The following is a 19,958-nucleotide window of genomic DNA, read 5'->3' as shown; positions in this document are numbered from 1 at the left end:
CATGATCTACCTCATTGTAAAAAATGTCAATTAGCTTCCGCAAAATATTCTGGTTGTTGTTGGGGTGTAAATATCCGGTCAATGACATGTTTTGCCATAATCTGTATTTAAAACTTAATTCAAAATATTTCTAGAACACTGAGACTTCGACTGAAAATTTACTGTATACCGGCCTGTTAATACATACCTAATAGTTTTGCAATTAATATTTTCTTGATCTGTAACGCTTCCTTCAATGGATTAGCCAGGATATCCTGAAGAGTGTTTGCAGCCATCGAGTTTATTCCCGAAGACAATGAACTAAAACAGAGTTAACATTTCAACTTATCATATGTCTAACGTCGAAGGAGTAAAAAAATCCCATTATTTGTTTTGATATTAAACAAATGTAATAAAGCTTTTGTTGTGAAGATGAATGGTCAATTTTTGTAGAACATTATTCTGTTGTTCGAATTTTTTGGTTAATCGAGTTGATCGAAATAAAAAAAAATAAACGTGGTTGAACAAATAGTCGTTTTCGTGAAATTAGTGTTTTATCGGCCCTTTGATAGTATATAGAATATAGAACATTTAATGGTAGCAGAGCGAGGTTGTTTTGTAAGAAAATTGACTATAGAAACTGTATAGAAGGGTGTTAAATCGCCGCTCCAAAATAAGTGTAATAGTAATCGGACAGGAAGAATATTTCGAATATTTTGTGAAATAACAAGATTTTTTGAACATATAACGCCTGCAAACTAAAATCGAGATGACTGAGCTGGAGAAAGCTGAAGAGGCTATTAAAAGCCATGAAGATGCATCAAAAATTGTTGAACTGAAAATGAAAAAATCTCGGTGTAAAGCAAAATTCACACGAACAAAAAACAAATTAATAGATGAGATGAATGATGAAACACCGGACACAGATCTAATGAAAGAATTAATAGACAAATTAGAGACTGCAATGGATGGTGCCACGGAGGCAATAGAAGAAGTATGTAATGAATACAAATTGCAAGCGAAAACAAAAGAAATGGTTTCTACTATGTCGGAAGTTGAAGCTATTGAAAAAGAGTACGATAAAGTTATAAAGGACTATCATGCCTTGCAGAATGAAACAACAGTAGTGTCAGATGCAGGTGAAGACACAAGTGATAAAAAGCAACTAGATTTAGACTTAACACGCCAGATGAAAAGAGTCGCGATACCAGTATTTCATGGAAATAAGCAAGATTTTCCGTTTTGGGTTGCAGCGTTCAGTGCTTGCATTGACAGTACAGATGCGTCACCGGAATATAAATTTTTACAAATGCGACAGTACTTGAAAGGAGAAGCCTTGAAAACGGTAGAAGGCTTAGGACATTCAGAAGTAGCCTACGAAAAAGCAAAAGAAAGGCTTGAAAGAAAATATGGAGGCACAAGGAGAAGAATCGCGCTATTTATGGAGGAATTAGAAAATTTCCCACCTATGAAAGTTGAAAATGCTAAAGAGATTGAAAAATTTGCGGACATTTTAGACATTGCCATAATAAATATGAAAGAAGAAAATTATGGAGATATAAATGATGGAGCACTGTACATGCGTGTTCAAAAGAAAATGCCAGAAACTTTGTTAGCGAGATACCATAGGTGGATAGGAAGTTCAGGAAAGAAAGAATCACTTGAACAGTTAAAGGATTGGGTGATTCAAGAAAGTCAGTACCTTACTATTGCTTCAGAAACAATTCATGGACTTAGGTCAGAAAACGAGAAAAAATACTCACCGAAATCAAGTGCTAGAACACGATCGTACTATGCTAATCCACAAATAGAGAAAAAGAAGAAAATCTGTGGGGTATGTGACAATGAACATGAGACACACCAATGTGAAAAATTTAAAGCTATGGATGTTCCAAGTCGTTGGGCGATGGCAAAGGAAAAACACCTATGTTTTCGATGTTTACGGAACAATCACAGAGGAAATGAATGTCGTCTTTACCGAAAATGTAACATAGACGGGTGTGTGAAAACACATGATAAACTTTTGCACTCAACCAATGACCAATCAAAACAGGGCTTTAGTTTGAATGTAAATGCACAAGAATTTACTTCAGGTACAAACACAGATGAACAAGCATTTACCAGCAGACAAGCAAATAGTAAAATTGCTTTGAGAACAGTTCCAGTAATTATATCAACTGAAATGCGAACATTGAAAATTAATGCATTATTGGATGATGGAAGTTCTAAAACTTACATAAATGAAGATGTTGCATATGAGTTAGGTTTAGATGGAGAGTCGGAAACCGTGAAAGTTAATTTGTTAAATGGTATGACAGAGAGTTTTTCGACTAAAACAGTAGCATTTTGTATTGAAAGTGAAAATAGACAGCTAAAAATGAACATAGAAGCAAACACTACTAAAAATGTAACTGGATCGTTGAAAGCAGTTAACTGGAATGAACATTGCGGAAGTTGGGATCACTTGAAGGGAATACCATTTCCAAACATTACAAAGAAAAGTAAAGTAGATTTACTGATCGGCATCGATTATTCAGATTTGCACAGGTCATTGAATGAAATTAAGGGAGCGCCAGGAGAACCTATCGCAAGATTAACGCCACTAGGTTGGACATGCGTGGGACCAGTCGTATCGCAAAGTATTGAAGAAGATAAAAATTTCTTCACATTTTTCGGTAGCACATTAGATGAAACAATTAAGCAGTTTTGGGAAATAGAACATGTAAAAGTGGACAAACCGGAACTGTCACAAGAAGAAAATGTTGCTCTTGGAAAAGCGAAAGATACAATAGAGTATACAGAAAAAATGTATGAAATAGGAATACCATGGAAAGAGAATAATGTCGAGTTGCCGAACAATTATGACATGGCATTGACTCGTTTACAGAACACTGAAAGAAGGCTCGATAAAAACCCAACAGTTAGCAAGGCATACAGTGAGATAATTAAGAGCTATGAAGAGAAAGGGTACATTACAAAGATAACTGAATCTGTGCCTCAAAATAGCCAGTCATGGTATTTACCACATTTCCCAGTAATTAGACCTGAAAAGGAAACAACAAAAGTACGTATCGTGTTTGACGCTTCCGCGAAGTATCAGAATGTATGTCTGAATGATGTAGTCTACGCTGGACCAAAACTGCAGAATGAATTGTTTGATGTTCTTCTCCGTTTTCGAAAGAAGCCAGTGGCTATTGTTTGCGATATAGCAGAAATGTATCTTCGAGTCGGTATCCTTGAAACTGATAGACGTTTCCATCGATTTCTTTGGAATTCAAAATGTGACCCACCAGAACAGTATGAATTCAATCGATTAGTATTTGGAGTAAATGCGTCTCCTTTCTTAGCTCAGTTTGTAGCTCAAGAAAATGCAAAAGCTTTTAAAGAACAGTTTCCTCGAGCTTCAGAGAGTGTGATGAAATCTACATACATGGACGATACAATGGACTCTGTAGGAAATGAAAATGAAGCAATGAATCTTTATCATGAACTGTCAGAATTATGGAAGTTAGCAGGCATGAACCCAAGAAAATGGATGACAAATTCAACTGCAGTCTTAGCTGAAATACCTCAAGATGAAAGAGCATATAAAGCTGAGGTTAAGGCAAATAGTGAATTACCAGCAATTAAAACATTAGGTTTAAGTTGGGATTCTCAAGAAGATGTGTTTTCGTTCAGTAACACATTATCGCTTGTCTCGGGAAAAAAGTTAACCAAACGAATTGTGTTGAAAAACATAGCAAGATTGTTCGATCCACTAGGTTTTCTCACTCCGTTCACTGTGCGCGCAAAAATGATTATGCAAGACATATGGGTGACTGGAGTAGACTGGGATGATGAACTGCCTGAAGAGTTGTCTGAGGAAATAAAAAAGTGGTTTTCAGAACTAGAACAGTTAAATGAACTACAAGTGCCAAGGTGTCTCGATATAAGGATAGATAGTACACTACACACCTTTGTCGACGCGTCAACTAAGGCATATGGGGCAGTTGTATATTCTGTAAACGGTGGAGATAGCGGACAGACTGTGAATTTGATAGCCTCGAAAAGCAGGGTCGCTCCTTTGAAATCCATAAGTATTCCTAGACTTGAATTGTTAGCTGCTAGCCTTGGACTACAGTTGACACAGGCAATATGTAATGTGTTGGACATGCCAGTTGAAAACGTGGTATTCTGGTCGGATAGTATGAATGTGCTTTACTGGATTCATGGAGCAAGTAGACAATATAAAACATTTGTAGCAAATCGTGTAGGGTCAATTCATGAAATAACATCTCCAAGTCAGTGGCGTCACGTACCAACAGTAAATAATCCAGCAGATTTGACATCGCGAGGAAGTTTGATTCTAGAATTGTCAGATTGTTCGTTTTGGTGGCACGGACCAGAATTTCTAAAATACGCAGAGGAACACTGGCCGGAAAATAGGTTTGAAATGACTAAAGAAGTGAAAGTTGAAATGAAACGAAAATCTAAAACTGACAAGAAATACAATTTTGTAATTACTACGAAAGAAGAGGATAGGCTTAATCCTACTAACTATTCAGACTGGAATCATTTAGTTAGAATTAGTGCATGGATTAATAGATTCATAGACAATTGTCAAATGTCAAAGAGAGATAGAAGGTTGTCAAAAGAACTGTGCTTAAGTGAAATCGACGAGGCAGAGAAAAGACTTATAAGAATAGCCCAAATTGAATGTTTTGAACAAGAATATACGTGCATTTCGAAAGGTAAAGCTATTCCTAATAGCAGCAAATTGGCTCCGCTGAATCCCATATTAGATACAGATGGTCTACTGCGTTGTAATAGTAGGCTAAAATACGCGGATTTACATTTCATATGACGTTAGATACCCAATTATTCTGCCAAGAAAACATAGTATCACAAAACTTATAGTGAAACAGAACCATGAGCTCGTTAATCACGGCGGTACAAACCAAACATTGTCATCATTATCAAGCAGATTCTGGATTATATCGGCACGCGAAGAAATTCGACAGTGGGAGAACATTTGTGCTGAATGTAGACGCCGTAAAGCAAAGGCAAGCAAGCAAATAATGGCACCACTACCTGTTGAACGTTTAAGTCATTCAGTCAGGGCGTTTGCAAACACAGGGGTGGACTACGCGGGTCCATTCGTTACTAAGCAAGGTCGTGGAAAAGTTCGGCTCAAACGTTATCTTTGTGTGTTCACATGTTTAGTGACGCGGGCGGTGCATTTAGAAATTTCGTACAATATGGACACAAACTCTTTCTTGAACACACTGTATAGATTTATCAGTCGGAGAGGTGTTCCTGACACTATAGTTTCAGACAACGGTAGCAACTTCGTTGGTTGTGTGAATGAATTGAGAGAACTGTACAGACAACTGGATGAAGACGCCATTATTCATTATGCTAATGAAAAACGTATAAACTGGAAGTTTTTGCCGCCAAATGCCCCCCATTTTGGCGGAGCTCATGAATCAATGGTTAAGTGCGCTAAGAGAGCTTTGTTCGCCATACTGAAAAACGGGGACATCACAGATGAAGAGTTGATAACAGCAGTTGTTGGAGCGGAAGGCTTGATTAACAGCAGGCCTTTAACGTATCAGAGTTCGAATCCAAAAGACAACACGGTTTTGACGCCAAATCATTTTCTCTATGGACAGGCTGGTGGCAATTTTGCACCAGATATTAACAATGTTACTTCTAGAGATCTACAACGTAGATGGCGTTTCGTTCAAGAACTTTTAAGACACTTTTGGAAACGTTGGCTCCAAGAGTATCTTCCTACACTTGGTGTACGCAATAAATGGTTTCTGGGTACTCGAGATTTCACAGTCGGGGATATCGTTATGGTCATTGATCCAGACGTTCCGAGAGGTCAGTGGCATCTTGGGCGAATCACGAAGGTATTTCCAGGACGGGATGGTCATGTTCGAGTAGCTGAGGTTCACATTGGAAAATAACACGTTTAGCATTATTACAAGGAAATGAGCAGTAAACATAGTGAATGACAGTTTTAAACTTCGCGGTACATGTATTTAAATTACGTACATAAACCAAAGTGAAGCATACAGAAAAGCAATGTTAATTAATCTGAATAGTTTATAAACTAGCACTTGTAAGGGCATAATAATCCCTGTGCTATAATAGAAGTGTGTAAACTGTTTATTGTATAGTATATAAAAGAAAGTGTGTGTTAAAGGGCATAATAATCCCTACACTTTCCAACATATTCAAAATGGAAATAATCATACAAGTTCCTAATGCAACTCGAAATGTTCCATTAGAAGTCCATTAAACTGTTAAAGCCAACAGAACTTAATAGAACTAATTGCATAATAAATAATTTTGTTGAACTGACTAAGAAAAGCTAAAGAACATTATATATTAGAATTTGTTGATTAGCTACAATGTATGTGCTATCAAGGAGGGGGGAATGTTGTGAAGATGAATGGTCAATTTTTGTAGAACATTATTCTGTTGTTCGAATTTTTTGGTTAATCGAGTTGATCGAAATAAAAAAAAATAAACGTGGTTGAACAAATAGTCGTTTTCGTGAAATTAGTGTTTTATCGGCCCTTTGATAGTATATAGAATATAGAACAGCTTTTACGTTAAAATCGATTTATGTATAAGAAAAGTTGGTCGAATTGACTTGATCTATAAAAAGTTCAGAAAAAAGGTACTTTGATGTTTCCGTAGAAAAATAAATTGAGGTAAAAAAATATAACAAGTGTGTATTCAAATATTGATTTTTTTACACTCGTTACAAAAAATCATAAATCTCGCATTTCATTATTTAATACATTCAGTATGACCTTTAAGATAGGAACCTGCGGTTTGCGCATGACACTCCGTCTCACTGAGGTTAACATTCATGCCAAATATAAACGAGACTGCTCCATGCATGTCGAAGTTATGGTCCGGACAAACAAATCCGGACGGACGCACGCACGCACGCATACATACACTGAACAGCCATTTGGAGAACTATGCCTTCGCTTCCGCAAGCGGGCTCGACAAAAATCATTCATTGTTAAATTTCACATTAGCTGTCTTATCTGACGGTGCCCGTGTATAATATGCGACCAGGGTATTATGATAAGTGTTAGTATACAAATTTATTCGAAACAAAAGTATGTTAATTTTAAGTGTTCACCTTAATGCTCCACTGAAAACTGCTGCAAGAAATATTCCAGCCAGTCCTGGTACACTGTTTAACACTTTCATGACAAAGTATATCTTCAACTGAAATTCAAAGAATGTCAAATATAGCTCCATAATGTATTTATTCAAATAAGCTACTTTCGCATTGTTATAAGATGCCAAGGAGAAAAATATATGTTCTTGAATCCACTTTTATATTCCGGAATCAGGATTTTTCTATAATTACTTTGATATCCCCTGGTGCTAATGCATCAAATATCTATTCAACTTTCGAAAGACATGACAAGCAGTTGGTTTACTCCACATCAGGAACAAATATTCAATTATTACCTACTAGTAATATCTAAATCTAATGTACCTGGTTCGGATTTGACAACTGGTTGTTACCCAGCGGATTACAAGCTTTTATAACGATGTATGCGGCCAGACCAGTCAGAATAAGAATCAAATCGAAGATTATCCCCAGTGGTATATTCAGAAGAGTAGCACTGTGTGTATTAGAAAAATATGAATTTTATGTAGTGTAAAATTAGTGAAAAAAAATTTAAGCGAATTACGAAATGACAGTCTGTTGTCAATAAGATTTTTTTTTAATTAAAGACTCGCAAATTTTATATAAATGAAATCTATAACAACAAGAAAGCTAAATCCAGAAAGAAAATAAATATTATGTAGGAATCACCCCAGACCCATAAACATACAAAATGCTTTACTTACATTTTAGCATCTTTAGCTTTTTCTATGGAAGATATCCTCTGTATGGCTGACTGGTTGCAACAGTTTGGAAGCCAATTAAAGACCCCACCAATTACACACCCCCACACTGTGTGACGTACACGAGGATCTGGGTTTATTCTAACAAACTATCACATTTACTTCCATAGGTTATATATCAGTATGTTTTCCTGATTTTAAAAAAAGGACATCTGCATAACAATAACAAACACAGAAAAGTCTTACAACGTTTAAATCATGTCTGATCCTTTGGGGTTATGCACTCTATTAAAGGTCTTTTATAATATTATCGGTTTAAGGAGGTAGGTTACCTTGTTACCAGGGTAAATTCAGATTAGTTGAACCGCAGCAATTTTTAAATTTCTTTGTATTTTGTGTAATTTAATGTTTTAACTGCTAAAATCTCAATTCCGTTTATCTCTCTTCATAAAAGAAGCAAAATATTGATCATTATTCAGAGCGAAAGACTCACTGGCGCCAGATCAGAAAGAAAATGACTCTGTACATGTTATACCCTACCCCTAGGTATTCTATAAGACTCATAAAAAGTATTTCAGCAAATAATGGCTGTTTAAAATAGTTCAAATAAAGAAAATGCACAGAATTACGTACTTTCAAAATATAACCTATTAATTTTACGCGGTAACTGACACGTAACATCATGACGCTAATGACGTCATTTTAAGACAACAATGTTTTGAAGCGTTTATGTGGCAATTTATTCATTATTTCTACATTATTGAAATATTAAGCATCAGATCGGAGGCAGGTTCATGTTTTTTTCTCAGAAGAATGGACATGCAAACACATTTAGTTTGTCGTAAACGTCGTCGTAAATCGTCACGTTAGCTTCCAGTTGGACATGCGCACATACACATATTAAGGTAACCTATCTCCTTAAACCTATGTTAGGGGCATGGGGGGCTGTTTTAGCTATCAAATCTTCTTCTGAAAAGACTTTACGTCTGCTATTCTTTTCCTTATTGCATTCTATATTTCAAAAGTATGATTTCATTGGTTTATTTCGTTATCCAACTAACAGCGCCGGGAAGCATTTGGTTCGAACTTGGTGTTAACCAGTCGGCAAAGATGACAACATATTTTAGGTACAGGACTTTCACAAATAAGTCTCTGCAATACCTAATGTAGAGAAAGAAATAAAATATGTCGCCTCTTTAACGGCAACGGAAGATAACATATTAAAATGTTTTAACTAGAAGAGTTTAAACACGAAATTTGCATATGTCGTCAAGTTTTCAGAGCAATGTAATACAATGCTGACCAATTATATTGCAAAACTGCATAGATATATACTCATCAAATTTCATCCGATCACCTTCCAATGACAAAGCAAAAACTGTTCGCAAACTTCCTATTTCTTTTACACCCTGAAACAGAATCACATCTTTGATGCAGGTAGTCATGATAAACAAGTGCGTTTTGTTATTCCTTGTTGTTTCCAATTAGCTTACACACGTTGAGTGTTATTATTATTATTATACTGCCATGTAGTTTCAAAAAGACACACACTTTAGACATTTTCAAAAGGAGAGGGCGGGGGAGAGAAAGTATCAAATACATAGAAATATCAAAATCAAGGAATGTATTTTTTACATATGTGACAGTATCTTAAAGACTGTCTGACGGCAAAGGTAAAAACATTCATTAAATGTTTATGGCGTCCTGTTGTTGAACGCAATCTTTGGATTAAACACGATTGATTCGTACATTCGAAGAAAAGACAAACAAAACAAAGTTCTGATATCTGAGGCAGAATTATTCTGGAAGACAACTTGATATATTATTCTTTTTAAAACTGGTTGGAATTATAAGCCATTTAACTGTTCAACAGGTTAGCCCCGGTAGAATATTGGCCTACATTTCTGGCAATGTTTTTAAAACTTTACGCATCCAATTAATAAGATCCGAGATGAAATTACAGAAAGCTGACGTATGCTTTTGTATTGTATGTTTTGTAACGTGCAATTTATTTAGGACTACATTGATAACGGAACGCAATGGCAATTCCAAAAAGGTACCTCAGGAGATGGCATGAAGCTCTTCAAAAACAGTGTGGTTTAAAACAGTAAAAAAACGTTAAAGACGGCATGTTTTAATAACAAATCGCTTTCCGCAATAACCATGCTAGATAGCTATAATAAACGGGTTGAATGAGTAGTAAAGTTCACAAAAACAATACTATGGTAAAATGATTAACATATAGAGACAAACGGACATTTACACAAATGGACTGAAGAGAGTTGTAAAAGAACATTTTGATATCAACATTTATAATTAATACCAAGTGCTGTAAATGTACACAACGAGTTTTATGTACAAAAATGAAAACAAAAAGTCAAAGCTCATAAGGTTTTTATTTTGTTTGATTTCTGGAGATGGAAAAGGTCAGTTGTACGCCTTTAATTGAGTATCAAGGTTGTTATATATACGCAGTTACCAAATATTTCCATTTATATAAAACATCCGTCGTCTTATTCAAAACTGAATGTAATAAAAGTCAAACATGACGGCTAACTAACACTTACCAGTATAAGGATCACAGTAAGTCCACCATAAAGCATAACAAACTGGAATATATCTGTCCATATCACTGTTCTCATTCCTCCCTAGTAGAAATAAATTCCTTTATTAAAATTGTCAAGTCAAAGCAGTTACAGTATTCTGTATAGTATTAGTACATGTATATTCTAAATGTTTAAAGACGTATATAGATAAAGCAAAAACAAAAACAAGAATAATGTAAGGTTTACAAGTGAGATTATCAAATAACAAGTACTCGTATTCTTTAAGAAAACACTAAACTTACAATAGCAGTGTAAACAGTTCCTAATACTCCTATCAATACAATTGATAACCATATTGAAATTCCAGCAACTGAAAAAAAAAGTCAAGCAAAAACTAATATCAAGGCTCAACAATATGTCTGTTTTTTACCTGGTCAAACCTTTATCTTATTTCGATATTTCAATGTCGATCAGTAAATTACGTTTGCAGCGGCTCTATTTTAAAGCTTTTGTTTTTAGCAACATCTTAAATAACTGATAATCCACGGGCCATTCTATACATGTCTCAAAAGTATGCCGCGTAGAGTACTTTATGTTTATTTACTTTACGTAATTATCTCAACAGTCTATTTCAAAATATTTACATTCAATATATACCATGTGTGAAAAGAAAAACAAATGAGCCGCACCATAAGAAAACTAACATAGTGCGTTTGCGACCAGCATGGATCCTGACCAGCCTGCGCGCAGGCTGGTCAGGTTCCACGCTGTTCGCTAACGGTTTCTCTAATTGCAATAGGCTTTGAAAGCAAACAGTATGGATCCTGACCAGACTGCGGATGCGGCTCAAATGCGTTAATGTTCTCATAAACAACATTAGTGTAATAATATCAAGTAACTTTTTATCGAAAGGCGAATATCTATTGAACGCGTGTTGATCATTCTGACTGTATTATTTAAATGTTGAAAATACCATTAGTTACTGAAAGCAAACCATTTACACTATAAGAAGTAAGTGCTAGTTTGTGCCTTTATACGCCTGGCACCTTTGCTTAAGGCCCTAATGTGGTTTACACCCGTGTAAATGCACATAAATAGCCCTTAACTTATTAATATGTTTTATCTAATGTGTTGTGTGGCATTGGTCTGCTGATGCGTCAAGTGTAGTGTGCTGTGTGTTGTGTGCTTGTCACCTTCCGCTTTCAGCCTCCATCGCTGGCTAGCCTTCTTGTGAAAAAGGAGCCGAGTGCGTAAGTCTTCCCTGCCAGTACATAGCCTCTTTGCAGACATGCTCTTTTTCAGTGCCTCCCAGTTGGCGCCACACGGTAACTGAGCACCTTGCGGTCTCAGGCAGAACTGCAGGGGACTCGGAGGAGGTCTGTCCCCAGACATGTGGCATGCCAAGCCCACCGGTGTGTGGACACGCCCTGATGCCTATGAACAGACCCCAAGCTATGGGACAATAGCTCCTGTGTTCCCAGGATAGGGTTTTACCTTGGAACTAAGGGTGAGGTAAGCCCGAAAGAAACCTAGAGAGTTGAAGACAGAGATGCTGGGCCATTGGCACTCTCTTAACGAGCCACAGCACCATGCAATATCGCTATGACTACACAGCCATCCGGTCTGACAGTGTAGTCGCGAACGACAAGAAGAAATCTCATGTGTTCATATGCTAACGGCCGTATATTGTAAATAGATCATTGAAAGCACGTTTTCCTGCGACCAACGATATCAAGGTGAAAAGGTCCAACTGGAAGAACTAACATCATCAGTTGGATATTTTCGTTGAAAGTTTTTCTTCGACAAATGCCTCCTCGGATCCAAAATATTATGCATGTTATGAGTATATAATTGCATACAGTAAACATGATATCAAATTACAAACTTAACTATCAGTTTCAAGTATTACTAGATTTATTTGATTGAACTTTAAATGGATCCGTGTTCCGTGTAAGTATTATATGGCCTGATGCTCTATTAACGCCAAGTTCAACAACGAAAGATTTATAGTATTACCTGCTTCAAGTGCCAGAGCTGGAGAATACAAGACAATGCTGACATATAGTAGCTGAAATAGGAAACATAGCGATGGTACATCAATGTGTTTATTTCTATTTAAACAATTTTAGTAAAAGAATGATTTTTGTGGCCTATGAAAAACAAGATTGTTCTTTGTTAGAATATAATTTTTTTCTTCATATTCTAACAACACAATTTATCACCCTAAAATTGTTTAAGTGAACCTAACGTTTCTTCTAAATAAGTCTTCGTTACATTAAAACCTAGATGCATCTATTCTTTTTTGGTCACTAGTTTGTCACTGAAAATACAGGAACCTTTGAACAATTCATGTACAAAAAAAGATAAAAACATATATCTTAGTTAACATGATAGATTCCATCGTGACAAAACTTGTACAGGACTGTCATGGGTATCTTGTAAATATCGTGATAGAAAGTCACTGATCAAGTAGACTCTAAAATGTTAATATAATTATTTCCTTATATACATATATCATCTTTCGATTGCTTTTGCAAAAGTATTAGTACACTTAATTTAGTGCTTTTTAGTCGCCTAAATACGTATCATCATGAAAGGGGCTGTTCTGTATTCAGTATTGTCAGTTGTCCATAATATTATGTATGTCTTTCTGTCAGTGCTTGTTTCTTTTGTATCAAACAGGCTGGAATTATATAAAAATGACGTGCAATAACTGAAGGTATTAGTACATTTAGAGGACCTGTACAACCATAACGCCTCCTAGCACAGGCTTAAGCGGAGATATGATAAAATATTTATTGGACTCTATGACAAAAAAATATAACACGGAATCAAGATATGACGAGATAATTCAATCGAGTTTGCTACTATTTTGCTTGGAAGACTTCCCTGCTTATGAAGGGTATTCGTAAAGATTTATTTCACTATCAGGTCATTTGTATACATTAGTAGAACCTTTATTTTGGATGAGAAATTCCTCCCTAAAGAAGCATATATTGCCATTTTACGAATGAAGAGCACGAGTCCCTGTAACTCTTACATATTTTAGTATCTATCCTACGAAGTGTTCATTTTACAAAGGGTGTTCTTAAAGATTTATTTCACTATCAAGTTATTTGTCTGCATCAGTAGAACCTTTGTTTTGGATGAGAAATTACCTCCCTGCAAAAGCATATTTTGCCATTTTACGAATTAAGAGCACGAGTCCGTGTAACTCTTACAAATTTTAGTATCCATCCCACAAGTTGTTCATTTTACAAAGGTTCTTCAATGTATGTCTGATATGTTTCCTCTCAAAGAATGATAAAACGTAAGGTAAAATCGGCTGAATTATTTTGTTGTAAAAGAAATCAGTAATTAAAAATCGGAAAACATGTATTTTCCTAATAAAATACGACTACTAATAAATTATTCTCCTTATATCTGTATATCAAAAGTGCAGATTTGTCCAAAAATGAAAAGCATGTATAAGCTGCTATATACGCTAACTATGTCTGGCCTCTGCAACATTGATCTACAGTTCAGCTGCATAACATCTTTTTGTAATGTTAATGCATGATGACATTCAATGGTTCTTCATTTAATCATTTTTCGTTCTGCCAGCATGTGTTTAAATCCCAAGGAAAGAAAGAAAGTTTCGAGCTTTAAGAATTCTAAACAGATACATTTAACACGTCAGCACAGCGACAGAATTGTAATATGATTATCTTTATATTGTTCTTATTTTTTAATCTTTCAGTATTGTTTCTTCACAAATCTTGTCCCGCTGCTCAAGTACATTTTTAGCTCACCTGAGCACAAAGTGCTTAAGGGTGAGCTTTTGTGGTCAGTGATTGTCCGGCGTCGTCCGTCAATACATCTCAGCTTAAACCACCAATCCAATTTTGATGAAACTTCACAGGAATGTTCCTTGCATGATCCTCATTAAAAATTAGTCAATTCCATACAGAGCTCTGGCTGCCATGGCAACCGAAAGAAAAAACTTTAAAAATCTTCTTGTCCAAAACCACAGTAGCTAGGACTTTGACATTTGGTATGTTGCATCTTCTAATGGTCCTCTACCAAATTTGTACAAATTATCCCCCTAAGGTCAAATATGGCCCCGTCCTGGGGGAGGGAATCACATGGACTTATATAGGGAAAAACAGGGCCTAGAGCTTTGATATTTTGTATCTAGCATTATCTAGTAGTCTTCTACAAAGATTGTTCAAAATTATTTCCTTCGGGTCAAATTTGGCACCGTCCCGTGGGGTCACATGGTTTATATAGACTTATACAGGGAAAACAATGAAAATCTTCTTATCTAGAACCACAGGGCCTAGGGTTTTTATATCTTGTATGTGATATCATCTAGTGATCCTATACTAAGAGTGTTCAAATTTTCCCCTAGGGTCAAATATGGCCCCACCCCGGGGGTCACGTGGCTAACATAGACTTATATAGGGAAAAACTTTGAAAATCGGCTTTTCCAAAAGCATTAAGCCTAGGGCTTTGCTATTTTTATAATGTAGAATCATCTAGTGGTTCTCTACCAAGTGTGTTCAAATTATTCCCTAGGGTCAAATATGGCCCCGTCCCGGGGGTCACATGGTTTGTATAGACTTATATAGGGAAAAACTTTGAAAATCTCCTTGCACAAAACCACAGTGGCTAGGGCTTTGATATTTTGTATGTAACCTCATTTAGTGGTCTTGTACTAAGATTATCCCCCTAGGGTCAAATATATATCCGTCCAGGCCCGGGTCACATGGTTTATATAGACGTGTTTAGGAAAAACTTTAAAAAATCTCCTTGTCTGAAACTGGAAGGCACAGTCTTTTGATATTTGGTATGTTTTATAGCCAAGTGGTCCTCTTCCAAGATTATTCAAATTATGCCCCTAAGTTGAAAAGAGGTCACACCCAGGGTGTTCAAAGTTTTACATAGACTATATAGGGAAAAAATCTTCTTGTCTGAATGTTCAAGGTCTAGGCCTTTGATATTTGGTATGTATCATTGCCTAGTTGATCTCTAATAAGATTATTCGAATTATGCCCTGGGGTGAAATGAGGCTTCGCCCAGGGGGTCACTTGTTATATGTATAATTCATAAATTAATAAGGATAAAATACTTAAAAATTATCAGATCATATTTTCTAGACTGTTTAATTATAATTACCTGATGATCCTAAGTGTTAGGGGTCGCTTGACCTTGACCTACTGACCTATTTTCTTATTGTTTAAGATACAGCCTTGGAATTTGGATAACATGAACAGTTTTGCACACCTATATTAAAAATGACTTTCAGTGACCATGAATATGACATACTGACCTACTTTCTTGTTTTTAAGATACGGCCTTGAAATTTGGATAACAAGTACAGTTTTGCACACAGATCTTAATACTGACTTTCAGTGACCATAAATATGACATACTGACCTACTTTCTTTTTTTTTAAGATAGGGCCTTGAAATTTTGATGACATGTACAGTTTTGCACACCGATCTAAATACTGATTTTCAGTGACCTTGAGTGTGACCTACTGATCTACTTTATTGTTTTTTAAGATACAGCCTTAAAATTTGGATGACATGTACAATTTAGCACGCCGATCTTAAAACTGACTTCCAGTGACCATAAATGTGACCTACTGACCTACTTTCTTGTATTTTAAGATACAGCCTTGAAATTTGGATGACATGTACAGTTTTGCAGATTGATATTAAAACTGAATTTCATTGACCATGAATGTGACCTACTGACCTTCTTTCTTTTTTTTAAGAAGCAGTCTTGAAATGAAATTTGGACATGTACAATTTTGCACATCGATCTGAAAACTGACTTTCAGTGGCCATAAATGTGACCTACTGACCTTCTTTCTTTCTTAATATTTTTGCATCAGTTTGTCATTTGAAACATGTAGCTCCAATTACTCAGGTGAGTAATCTAGGATCATCATGACCCTCTCGTTTAATTTTATGGTACTCATTAAACATTTTTGTACATACAACTATTTGAACAAGCACATTCGATTAATTGGTAGCCCCCGCCGAATGAGTTTGTGGTGAGGAATGGCAAAGAAATATATCCGGCAAAACAAATCAGGATTTACTAGGAAGCAAATAATTTCATTGCAGTTAAACTTAAAAGAACAGATGAGCACAATCAATTAAAAATCTGGAATGGGGTGGTGGGGGATGTTACAACTTCACATGTTGAGAAATATTCATGGAAGGTTTGAAAAAAATAGAAAAAAAAGTAATTAAAAAATTGGGGAGGGGCGAGGAACGGGTGGATGACCAGGTGAGAATACAAAACTTCACATGTTGATAAAAAATATAATAATTGTACAACTTCATTAACACATCCTCATATTTAAGAACAATTTGAATTTTAATTATAGTTTCGATAAGACAGTTAGCTACTGGTTTAACACAGTCCTCAGCCTTTTATAAGACATCTCCGGCTGCTATAAATTGTCAAATTAATACGCTATTTAAGCTGTATATGTTCAAAAATGTAATAAAATTACCGTCTGCAACATGCCATAGACATTCCAAGAAGCTGCACGGCTCTAGACTGGAAACGACGCTGAAGATACTGCAGTATTGAAAAAAAACACATTTTTCAATTTTATTATGCTGCTCAATACAAATACTTCCTCACTTTTTACGAAATATATTCTTAAATTTTTTATTAATTTTCATTTTAAAATTGATTTACCAGAAAGAACAAACAATTTGAAACAAATAATCGCAACTTTTTTATGAATCAAGCTTTGACTGAACCTGTTTGAAAACTTGCTATTATTATGAAAAGAGGTAAGTAAAAAATACTTTATCTGTCTCTTTTTTATGAATCAAGCTTTGACTGAACCTGTTTGAAAACTTGCTATTATTATGAAAAGAGGTAAGTAAAAAATACTTTATCTGTCTCTTTTAAAACTTTCTTGATATCAAGATAAGCAATGTAGGAATGAAATAATCCTTCTAAAATTATTACGCATGTTCCTATAAATACTCAAGTTATAGAGAGATTACTAAAATATGATAACCCTAAATTTAATTAACAATAGATCTATATCAAATCTTTTTTTTTTTAATTTTTTTTTTTTGAAAACGAAAATATACCTCATATGCACTCGTCAATCTTAGTGGATGTACCAAAGGCACGATGACAAGGGCCTGTATAAGGTTTGCAATAGAAATTCCAAATGTTATATAAAACACCATAATGTTATACAGATAGATTTCACTTGGTAATCCTATAATTGATGTTGCTGATTGAAAAGTGACTGCTAACGACAGAGCAACTGGAACAAGATGACTCTGCCGATTACCAAGAATATATTCCTCTGTTGTCCTCTGTTTCTTGTAAAAACCATAGTAAATTCCAATCGCAGAGGATATAGCAAGAAATATCACCATTACCACATAATCTACAGTGTGAAATTTTAACCTTTCCATTTTTGTCGGTTTATCAAATAGTCATAAGTAACAAAATGTATTCATCAACTCGACGTATACTTTTTTTTAAAAGATAAGTAAGATCTGTCCTAATACTTTAGAAGTTCACACCTTATCTTGTTATTTGACAGAGGCCCGAGCCAAAACATCATCCTAGAGTTTGTTTCCTTTCACATAAAAATAAAACAAATGCAGACGTTATATGCATTATTGTTGTAATATCCGACTTTAAATATTTCTTTTTACTTTTTTACTACTTAAGGCTGTATACAGTAATCCTAGAAATGTTCGCGGATACTATTTTTCGTGTTTTTCAAAACGTGGACATTTTCGCGGATACAAATATTTGCGGAATCATATCTATCGCGAATCCCGCGAAAATGAAGTCGTAAGTGAACATATTTAGTATACTAACAGGGGCGTACCTGGGCATGAGCCTTTAAGGCTTAAAATGCTAAAAATGCAATAAAATCTAAAGCCTAAGATGGTTAGGTGGCTGTTTAAGTTCTTCATTTGAACAATATCATCTTAATGAGATTATCAAATTCGTTTTTGAATATTAGACAGATTGTGTTTGTCTATTGTTTTTATATATATATAATCGTTAACGTAGAAAAAACGTAAAAGGCCTGCCACAGATAGAAACACACAAGCACACACGCAAGCACGAGTACACAAACTGACAGCGAGGACAAAACGAACGGATATGTGTATATTTGACATCCCTTGGTTAAAGTTTTCTATATGATAAGTTACGCATAGAAATGTCTAACAAGAACAAAAATTCCAAGGTGACAAACTTATGTAGAAACATTCAAATATTGCAAGTGAAGCAAGTGTATTAATGCCATAGAAAAAAATATGCAGGTAAACTCTGAAATGTTAAGAAAGTTTAATATAATGTGATCAATCAAAGTTCGTGTTTGTGTCTCAAAAGAACTATCCAGCTTTTAACAGTGTTTAATGTTGGGAGGAAGACCCCGAGTGCCTCTTTGGACATATCTTTAGCAATGAACTGGTACTTGGATATAGCCATAAATTGTTCATAAAGCCAGCATGATAACTAGTACAAAAAGTCTAGCCAATGATTTATATTTAATATACATGTATACAAATTGAATGTTTTAGACTTAGAGCATCACTTCAGGGGAATCATTTTGCGAGAGAGATTCTATTGTGTATGTCATGTGAGACCATGTAAGGAAGCCATCCAGCTGGCTTACGGAAGTTCGGTGGTGCTATGGCCGCCCGTGATGAAATAATGCACGGAGGGCCACCTGGAGCTTCCTCCACAATCAAAGCTAGGAAGTTCCCATATGACCTAAATTTGTGTCGATGCGTCGTTATTTCCAACAAATCTATTGTGCATGCAAGTTTCTACGGCCGAGAGCTCGTTTCTACAAACATACCAACATAATAATATGTATGTCCATTAAACCTCGATGTATTGGGCATATCGGAAAAATTGTTGGCATAAAAACAGGACACCCGTCTTACTCTGCCCTTCAAATTTCAAATGACATGTGTTCCATTGGTAAACCAAGAGAGTGATAGTGAACAAAAATTATCAGCCAATGTTGAGAAAGAGAAAAAGTTACGCTAAATATAACACTCCTGGTGTGATATTGAAGATTTTTTTCATGGTTTCAATTAAATCTATTGAATCTAGATTAGAAATATACACAGTTTGAATTTGCGTTTACATATATAAGATGTTGTTTACAGTAACTAGTAAAAAGTTACGATTCGCGTGAGAAAACTTAAAATATTTGCAATGTGTGGGTAGATGTATTTATCAAAAAACTGTTGAAATTATGATGCAGAAGTCATGCATTAAATTAAACATTGACGAAGATTTCAAAAACGATAACAACAACAAACTAGTACATCCTTAATGTGTATCACTGCCTAAGAAGTACGTATCACTGCATAGTTACATTTATAGTATTCTCGAAAATGTTCAGTTTTAATACTTTAGTATTCTTAATTATAAATGCCCACAAATCCTTCTCATCCATATCAACGGTTATTCACTCCCGTGTTACTGTAAGTCAGTAAATTGCTGTTATTGCACTGTCATTTGTTTTGCCATTTAAATAGGCGATTAATCCAGCAGAAA

The 19,958-nt window shown here is 35.3% G+C and overlaps 2 protein-coding genes across 3 annotated transcripts; one reads left to right on the top strand and one right to left on the bottom strand.

Annotated features, from left to right (window-relative positions):
- The first annotated feature begins 748 nt into the window (after positions 1 to 748).
- Positions 749 to 5,930, top strand: LOC123530919 (uncharacterized). Its single transcript, XM_053522392.1, has 2 exons — positions 749 to 4,709; positions 4,876 to 5,930. Exons 1-2 carry the CDS (start codon positions 749 to 751, stop codon positions 5,928 to 5,930), a joined length of 5,016 nt encoding a protein of 1,671 aa, XP_053378367.1.
- A 768-nt stretch (positions 5,931 to 6,698) lies between these two features.
- LOC123545072 (sodium-coupled monocarboxylate transporter 1-like) lies at positions 6,699 to 18,075 on the bottom strand. 2 transcript variants are annotated; one of them, XR_008370255.1, is made up of 7 exons: positions 17,504 to 18,075; positions 16,906 to 16,973; positions 12,411 to 12,462; positions 10,416 to 10,496; positions 7,852 to 9,257; positions 7,493 to 7,622; positions 6,699 to 7,215 (listed from the first exon to the last, which is right to left on the bottom strand). XR_008370255.1 is itself a non-coding variant. In XM_045331350.2 (5 exons), the coding sequence occupies exons 1-5, from the start codon at positions 17,837 to 17,839 to the stop codon at positions 9,126 to 9,128; spliced, it is 669 nt and encodes a 222-aa protein (XP_045187285.2). In that variant the 5' UTR covers positions 17,840 to 18,075; the 3' UTR covers positions 7,632 to 9,125. The 2 variants fall into 2 exon arrangements, 1 of the variants encoding a protein (XP_045187285.2); XM_045331350.2 differs by lacking the exons at positions 6,699 to 7,215; positions 7,493 to 7,622 and having other exon boundaries at positions 7,632 to 9,257.
- Between the last annotated feature and the right edge of the window lie 1,883 nt (positions 18,076 to 19,958).

This window comes from Mercenaria mercenaria, chromosome 1 (assembly GCF_021730395.1).
Source record: "Mercenaria mercenaria strain notata chromosome 1, MADL_Memer_1, whole genome shotgun sequence".
NCBI lineage: Eukaryota > Metazoa > Mollusca > Bivalvia > Venerida > Veneridae > Mercenaria > Mercenaria mercenaria.
Note: the sequence above shows the minus strand (reverse complement) of the source record. Positions and strands in the feature narration are given on the sequence as shown.

Bases quoted from the DNA above. Each gene is read 5' to 3' on its own strand.
- LOC123530919 (XM_053522392.1), top strand. From the start codon at position 749: ATGACTGAGCTGGAGAAAGCTGAAGAGGCTATTAAAAGCCATGAAGAT. The intron at 4,710-4,875 runs GTAAAGCTATTC...CAAAACTTATAG, and splicing joins ATATACGTGCATTTCGAAAG to TGAAACAGAACCATGAGCTC.
- LOC123545072 (XM_045331350.2), bottom strand. From the start codon at position 17,839: ATGGAAAGGTTAAAATTTCACACTGTAGATTATGTGGTAATGGTGATA. The intron at 12,463-16,905 runs GTAATTTTATTA...TTCCTATTTCAG, and splicing joins TCTATGGCATGTTGCAGACG to CTACTATATGTCAGCATTGT. The intron at 10,497-12,410 runs GTAATACTATAA...TATTTCTACTAG, and splicing joins AGCTCTGGCACTTGAAGCAG to GGAGGAATGAGAACAGTGAT.